The sequence below is a fragment of the Oncorhynchus clarkii genome, chromosome 13, assembly GCF_045791955.1.
Source record: "Oncorhynchus clarkii lewisi isolate Uvic-CL-2024 chromosome 13, UVic_Ocla_1.0, whole genome shotgun sequence".
In the NCBI taxonomy this organism is placed as follows: domain Eukaryota; kingdom Metazoa; phylum Chordata; class Actinopteri; order Salmoniformes; family Salmonidae; genus Oncorhynchus; species Oncorhynchus clarkii.
In genome coordinates, this window is record NC_092159.1 from 4103904 (window position 1) to 4112758 (window position 8855).

At 44.0% G+C, this 8855-nt stretch overlaps 1 protein-coding gene across 1 annotated transcript in view; it reads right to left on the bottom strand.

Annotated features, from left to right (window-relative positions):
* LOC139424280 (collagen alpha-1(XI) chain-like) overlaps positions 1-8552 on the bottom strand; it is an 88974-nt gene extending 80422 nt beyond the window's left edge. The window contains exon 1 of the mRNA XM_071175970.1: positions 8030-8552. Within this exon, the coding sequence (XP_071032071.1) occupies positions 8030-8135 (106 nt within the window). The 5' untranslated portion in view covers positions 8136-8552. The remainder of the gene's footprint in view (positions 1-8029) is intronic.
* Between the last annotated feature and the right edge of the window lie 303 nt (positions 8553-8855).

An 8855-nucleotide genomic window follows, 5' to 3' on the forward strand; every position in this document is an offset into this window, starting at 1 on the left:
TCTGTCTGTCTGTCTGTCTGTCTGTCTGTCTGTCTGTCTGTTTGTCTGTCTGCCAATATGTCTGTCTGTCTGTCTGTCTGCCAATATGGCTGTTTGCCTGTCTGTCTATACGTCTGTCTGGTTATCAGTCTGTATGCCAGCCTGTCTGTCTGTCTGTCTGTCAATATGTCAGTCTGTCTGTCTGTCTGTCTGTCTGTCTGTCTGTCTGTCTGCCAATATGTCTGTCTGTCTGCCAATATGTCTGTCTGTCTGCCAATATGTCTGTCAGTCTGTCTGTCTGTCTGTCTGTCTGTCTGTCTGTCTGTCTGTCTGTCTGTCTGTCTGTCTGTCATCTGTCTGTCTGTCTGTCAATATGTCAGTCTGCCTGTCATCTGTCTGTCTGTCTGTCTGTCTGTCTGTCTGTCTGTCTGTCTGTCTGTCTGCCAGTCTGTCTGTATGTCTTCATTTGAATACACCAACATGGCCAGACGAGCCTCATTAACATAGGACACGTCTCAAATGGCACCCTATTCCCTGTATAGTGCACTACTGTTGACCAGCATGGCACCCTATTCCCTGTATAGTGCACTACTGTTGACCAGCATGGCACCCTATTCCCTGTATAGTGCACTACTGTTGACCAGCATGGCACCCTATACTATGTGGCCTTTACTGTATCTACAGACTAGCTGTTACACACAGTGATATCACCAGGACTTTACTGTGGCCACAGACTAGCTGTTACACACAGTGATATCACCAGGACTTTACTGTAGCCACAGACTAGCTGTTACACACAGTGATATCACCAGGCCTTTACTGTGGCCACAGACTAGCTGTTACACACAGTGATATCACCAGGACTTTACTGTGGCCATTGACTAGCTGTTACACACAGTGATATCACCAGGACTTTACTGTAGCCACAGACTAGCTGTTACACACCGCGTTCCTCTCACCTGGTAACAATCAGTCTCCCACTTCCTCGGGGCTCTGATCTATGGCGGATGGAGAGTCATGGTATATGCACACAGAGAGAGAGAGAAAGAGAGGGAGAGAGAGAGAGAGAGAGAGAGAGAGAGAGAGAGAGCAAGAGAGAGAGAGAGGGAGAGGGAGGGGGAGAGAGGGAGAGAGGGAGAGAGAGAGAGAGAGAGAGAGAGAGAGGAGGGATAGAAGGAGAGAGGAGAGAGAGACAGAGAGAGAGAGAGAGAGAGAGAGAGAGAGAGAGAGAGAGAGGGAGAGAAGGAGAGAGGAGAGCTACAGTAGATATATGAACTACAGTAGATATATGAACTACAGTAGATATATTTTGAACTACAGTAGATATATGATGAACTACAGTAGATATATGATAAACTACAGTAGATATATGTTGAACTATAATGTCTATATGATAAACTACAGTAAATATATATTGAACTACAGTAGATATATGAAGAACTACAGTAGATATATGAACTATAGTAGATATATGATGAACTACAGTAGATATATGATAAACTACAGTAGATATATTTGGAACTACAGTAGATATATGAAGAACTACAGTAGATTTATGATGAACTACAGTAGATATATGTTGAACTATAATGTCTATATGATAAACTACTGTAAATATATGATGAACTACAGTAGATATATGATGAACTACAGTAGATATATGATGAGCTACAGTAGATGTATGATGAACTACAGTAGATATATGAAGAACTATAATGTCTATATGATGAACTACAGTAGATAGATGATGAACTACAGAAGATATATGATGATCTACAGTAGATTTATGATGAACTACAGTAGATATATGTTGAACTATAATGTCTATATGATAAACTACTGTAAATATATGATGAACTACAGTAGATATATGATGAACTACAGTAGATATATGATAAACTACAGTAGATGTATGATGAACTACAGTAGATTTATGATGAACTACAGTAGATATATGTTGAACTATAATGTCTATATGATAAACTACTGTAAATATATGATGAACTACAGTAGATATATGATGAACTACAGTAGATGTATGATGAACTACAGTAGATATAGGATGAACAACAGTAAATATATGAAGAACTACAGTAGATATATGATGAACTACGGTAGATATATGATGAACTACGGTAGATATATGATGAACTACAGTAGATATATGATAAACTACAGTAGATATATGATGAACTACAGTAAATATATGAAGAACTAGAGTAAATATATGATGAACTACAGTAGATATATGAAGAACTACAGTAGATATATGATGAACTACAGTAGATATATGAACTACAGTAGATATATGATAAACTACAGTAGATATATGATGAACTACAGTAAATATATGAAGAACTACAGTAGATATAGGATGAACAACAGTAAATATATGAAGAACTACAGTAGATATATGATGAACTACGGTAGATATATGATGAACTACGGTAGATATATGATGAACTACAGTAGATATATGATAAACTACAGTAGATATATGATGAACTACAGTAAATATATGAAGAACTAGAGTAAATATATGATGAACTACAGTAGATATAGGATGAACTATAGTAAATTTATGATAAACTACAGAAACTATATGACGAATTACAGTAGATATATGATGAACTACAGTAAATATATGAAGAACTACAGTAGATATATGATGAACTACAGTAGATATATGTTGAACTACAGTAGATATATTTTGAACTATTATGTCTATATGATAAACTACTGTAGATATATGATAAACTACAGTAAATATATGAAGAACTACAGTAGATATATGATGAACTACAGTAGATATATGAACTACAGTAGATATATGATAAACTACAGTAGATATATGATGAACTACAGTAAATATATGAAGAACTACAGTAGATATAGGATGAACAACAGTAAATATATGAAGAACTACAGTAGATATATGATGAACTACGGTAGATATATGATGAACTACAGTAAATATATGAAGAACTACAGTAGATATATGATGAACTACAGTAGATATATGATGAACTACAGTATATATATGACAAACTACATAAACTATATGATGAACTACAGTAGATATATGATAAACTACAGTATATAAATGACAAACTACAGACACTATATGATGAACTACAGAACCTCTGGGACTACAGTATCTATAACATAAGAGGCTTCAGGGACTACAGTATCTATAACAGAAGAGGCTTCAGGGACTACAGTATCTATAACATAAGAGGCTTCAGGGACTACAGTATCTATAACATAAGAGGCTTCAGGGACTACAGTATCTATAACATATGAGGCTTCAGAGACTACAGTATCTATAACATAGGAGGCTTCAGAGACTACAGTATCTATAACAGAAGAGGCTTCAGAGACTACAGTATCTATAACATATGAGGTTTCAGAGACTACAGTATCTATAACATAAGAGGCTTCAGAGACTACAGTATCTATAACATAATAGGAGTCAGCTTCAGGGACTACAGTATCTATAACATAAGAGGCTTCAGAGACTACAGTATCTATAACATAAGAGGCTTCAGGGACTACAGTATCTATAACATAAGAGGCTTCAGAGACTACAGTATCTATAACATAAGAGGCTTCAGAGACTACAGTATAGATTACAGGGTCTGTTCCCACATATACACACTTCGTGCTTGTGTGCATGTGCGTGTGTACTTCTGTGTGTGTGATATTATGTTTGTGTGTTTCTGGGTAATGTAGGGGACAGAGTTAGGAAACCTTGTTTTGTTGTTTCTCTAAAAGACATGTTATTGCATTCTTTAGAATAAAGACACACCCCCCCAGCAGGAAGTACGGCCCCTGATCTGGAACCTGTTATTACCAGCCTACACCTCCTCTCTCTCTTTTTACCATTCCCTTTCTCTGTCCTTTGTTCTCTCTCTCTCTCTCTCTCTCTCTCTCTCTCTCTCTTTCTCTCTTTCTCTCTCTCTCTCTCTCTGTCTCTCTCTCTCTCTCTCTGTCTCTCTCTCTGTCTCTCTCTCTCCCTCTCTCTCTCTCTCTCTCTCTCTCTCTCTCTCTCTCTCTCTCTCTCTCTCTCTCGCTCTCTGTCTCTCTTTCTCTCTCCCTCTCTCTCTCTCTCTCTCTCTCTCTCTCTCTCTCTCTGTGTGTCTGTCTCTCCTCTCTCTCTCTCTGTCTCTCTCTCTGTCCCTCTCATTTCCTCTCTCTCTGTCTCTCTCTCTCTGTTCCTCACTCTCTGTCCACTCTTTTTCTCTCTCTCTCTCTCTGTATCTCCCTCTCTCTCCTCTCTCTTTCTCCACTCTCTCTCTCTCTCAGTTCAATCTCCCATTCTCCTCGGAGACGAGAAGCTCAGCTGATGGATAGAGTGATGTGGGGGAGTGGAACAGAGGGATGAATTGAAAGGGAGGAGTAATTGGATGGAGGGATGTGAGCCACATGTTGCCGTTCCTCTGACATCAGCTGGCTCTGATCAGAAAACACACTCTGGGTCGTCTCACATTCTCTCTCTCACACACATGCACTCCCTCACAGGTATGATCTTCAATGTCATGCTCAGGTGATATACCCGTTATTCCACAGGGATATGAGGAGAGGTGGAGGAGGAAGAGGAGGAAGAGGAGGAGGAGGAGGAGGAGGAGGAGGAGGAGGAGGAGGAGGAGGAGGAGGAGGAGAGTAGAAGAGGGGGGTGGAGAAAAGAGAAGAAAGAAGAGGAGGAAAGAGGGGGATGGAGAGAAGAGGAGAAGAGGGGGATGGAGAGAAGAAAGAAGAGAAGGAAAGAGGGGGATGGAGAGAAGAGGAGAAGAGGGGGATGGAGAGAAGAAAGAAGAGAAGGAAAGAGGGGGATGGAGAGAAGAGGGGAAGAGGGGGATGGAGAGAAGAGGAATGATTCAGACACAGGAACCTGTCTAGGTAGCTTCAAGCATGTTCTACTAACTCACACACACACACACACACACACACACTCACACACACACTGTCTATCTTTCCTCTCTGTCTACATCTAGAATACCACAGCCAGCCAGACATATAAATCTCAACCTATCAGCAGCCAGCTGGTACAGGTGGCCCTGACCAATCCCAGGACAGAAGCGGTCCAGGAAGCTGCTGCTCGCCAAGACAATATCCCCTGGGCCAATCAGGACGGAAAATATTTGCATTACTTGTATTATTTCTCTTGTTCGAGGGGATATGTCTCAATAAAGTTATATGGATAATTTGGGTCTCAATAAAGGTGATGTCACTGAACAGAAAGGTTTTTCATCTGTTCTAGATGCTTCTATAAACTGTATATGTGGGGGTTTATGGGATTTCTCCTTTATCTGTGGGCTCCGTTTTTTATGATTGTTTTAATTGTATTTTTCCTTTATTTATTCTTTACAGTTTTGGCCCCAGGAAGTATCATTAAACATGGGACTCGGCAATATGACATCATTATCATCAGACCAATCGCTGACATCCTCAAGACGAGTGGATGAAAGGGAGGAGCCAATAGTGACAGTCTCAGCCATCTAGAATAGCCAACTACGTCCTTCGTTCAACCCACCAGATGTACACATGGAATGTCTATAAACTGTTAAAATGTAGATCATGTGTAATCAGTTAGGCTCTCGAAGCAAAGTTTGTATACCTCCCTGTTTCAACAAACTTGTTGTTGATGTCTCAAATCCAAATGGACCTCCTAGCCCAGAGGTGGACCCCCTAAAGTAGAGGTGGACCCCTAACCCAGAGGTGGATCCCCTAGCCCAGAGATAGACCCCCTAGCCCAGAGGTGGACGTCCTAACCCAGAGATGGACCTCCTAACCCAGAGGTGGACCTCCTAACCCAGAGGTGGACCCCTAACCCAGAGGTGGACCCCTAACCCAGAGGTGGACCTCCTAACCCAGAGGTGGACCCCCTAACCCAGAGGTGGACCCCCTAACCCAGAGGTGGACCTCCTAACCCAGAGGTGGACCTCCTAACCCAGAGGTGGACCCCCTAACCCAGAGGTGGACCTCCTAACCCAGAGGTGGACCCCCTAACCCAGAGGTGGACCTCCTAACCCAGAGGTGGACCCCCTAGCCCAGAGATGGGCCCCCTAACCCAGAGGTGGACCCCCTAGCCCAGAGATGGACCCCCTAGCCCAGAGGTGGACCCCCTAACCCAGAGATTGACCCCCTAGCCCAGAGGTGGACCCCCTAACCCAGAGATTGACCCCCTAGAGATTAGTGACAGACAGACAGACAGACAGACAGACAGACAGACAGACAGACAGACAGACAGATGAGACAGAGACAGAGACAGAGAGACAGAGGATACAGAGGAGACAGAGGAGACAGAGAGAGAGAGAGACAGAGGAGACAGAGAGACAGAGGGAGAGGAGACTGAGAGAGAGAGACTGAGAGAGAGGAGACAGAGAGAGAGACTGAGAGAGAGGAGACAGAGAGAGAGACAGAGAGAGAGGAGACAGAGAGAGACAGAGAGAGAAGAGACAGAGAGAGAGAGAAAGTGGAGAAAGAGAAAGAGGAGACAGAGAGAGAGGCAGAGAGAGAGGAGACAGAGAGAGAGGCAGAGAGAGAGGAGACAGAGAGAGAGACAGAGAGAGAGGAGACAGAGAGAGGCAGAGAGAGAGGAGACAGAGAGACAGAGACAGATGAGACTAAGAGAGATAAACATAAAGAGATCAGTCAGTCATAAAGAGCAACTCAACCACTTCAGGTAAAACCGTAACTCAGGCACACTTGACCTTCACTTGAGGATGACCATGAGCATAACTCACAGGGTCGTGCTCTGACAACCAGGTGTGTGGGGGGTTTGGGGAGGGGGGGAGGGGGGTTGTGGAAGTGTGTGTGTGTGCGTGTGTGTCAGCCCCAGGTGTGAGAGAGACACTCCAGGGTTCACCCTCTGACCTGAGTTGACCTAAGAAGACCGTGGTTAGAGTTCACAGGTCACAATTTCTGTCACAATGTGCTTTACAGAAACCAACCGAAAACCCCAGAGAGAAGAAGCAATGTAGAGGCAGAAACACAGTAGCAGGACAAAAACCTAGAAAACCTAGATCTGACTCTTGTACAGTAGCACACACACACACACACACACGCACATGCACATGCACTCACACACACAGTACAGCAGCAGTATGTTAAGAGTACAGTCACAGGTATGGAAGACAAGTTGAGACACAGGTCTGTTAACTCACACCAAATTAATCCTGCAGAGAGAGAGAGAGAGAGAGAGAGAGAGAGAGAGAGAGGGGGTGAGAGAGAGACACAGAGAGAGAGGGGGTGAGAGAGAGAGACACAGAGAGAGAGATAGGGTGGGGGTGAGAGAGATACACAGAGAGAGAGAGAGCGAGAGAGAGAGAGAGAGACAGAGAGACAGAGAGAGAGGGTGAGAGAGAGAGAGAGAGAGAGAGAGACAGAGAGAGAGAGGGTGAGAGACAGAGACAGAGAGAGGGTGAGAGAGAGAGAGAGAGAGAGAGAGAGAGAGAGAGAGAGAGAGAGAGAGAGAGAGAGAGGGGGTGAGAGACAGAGACAGAGAGAGGGTGAGAGAGGGTGAGAGAGAGAGAGAGAGAGAGAGAGAGAGAGAGAGAGAGAGAGAGAGAGAGAGAGAGGCCTGTTGTGTCCTATTTTCCTCACCAAACTGAGTTATAGGTACATTATAAACCTACAGCAGTATTTGTGCTCTTGGATGACAATAACACCGGGTTATAGTAGACCTACAGGCTCCGGGTTGGTTGGCAAATACCAGTAATGTCATGGTGACGCCCCAGGGATTTGAGCAGGATAGTTGGTTGGAATGGAGCACGTGCCACCCCAGGGGCATGCCCTGCAACTGAACAAGCCCAAACCATGTGTGTGTGTGTGTGTGTGTGTGTGTGTGTGTGTGTGTGTGTGTGTGTGTGTGTGTGTGTGTGTGTGTGTGTGTGTGTGTGTGTGTGTGTGTGTGTGTGTGTGTTATACAAAAGTAAAAGTGTCAGTAGCCCTACTCTATGGGACCTTCGATAGAGCTCGTGCTGTTACTAAGTCTATGTGGGATGTATTTGTTAATAAAGGTAATAAACACGCTGATGAGATCACCTACCTGCCTGTGCCGCTGTCGCCTCGTGAAAAACAGTGATGGAGAGGAGGGAGAGGAGAAGGAGGAGGAGAGGCGATGCCCCGGGCGTTGAGCTCCATATTCGGTCCATCTCGTTGCTCAAAGTCTTTCTCGGTAACCCGGGAACTGTCCAGTGCGGTTGGCTCCGATACCTCCCGTCCCGACTCCACCGTTTAGCTCCACGGGGCTCACACACACCCGTGCTTAGGGGGCTCGAGACTGCGCGGGTACAGCGCGTGTGCTTATCCGCTGCTGGGAGGACCTGCGTCCATGTCTGGGAGCGCGCAGTGACCCGGTTGATGGGGTAATGATATCATGCGCGCACACGGTAGAGACTGGAACTGGTTTGTCCCGATAACTGTTATCCGGTTCGAAGTCAACTTCTGTTAAGAAATAGGTGCAGTTTGACCTAAGGGAAACAAGTCCAAATCCATCAAAACGTTTAAACTTTATTTCCCTCTCTTTCTTTTTCGTTCTCTTTCTTATCTGGTTATATGATATCCTTCTGATGGAGAAAGAAATAACAAGCAATTCCTTATATTCATTTCCTCTTTACCCACTGCAACCAGCCAACTTCAAACTTTCCTCTATCTCTCTCTCTCTCTCTCTCTCTCTTTCTCTCTCTCTCTCTCTCTTCTGATCCCTCCCTCCCCGAAGATTGTCTCGCGCAGGGAACGGAGCTGTTGCGGTTAACAAACGGTTGTCTCGTGCCCGTTGAAGATAAGGCTCATAGTGTGTGTTAGGAACGAGCTCTTGCAAACTATTTATTTCAACTAATTATTATTAAGTTTATAATTTTCAGTCCAAGTGT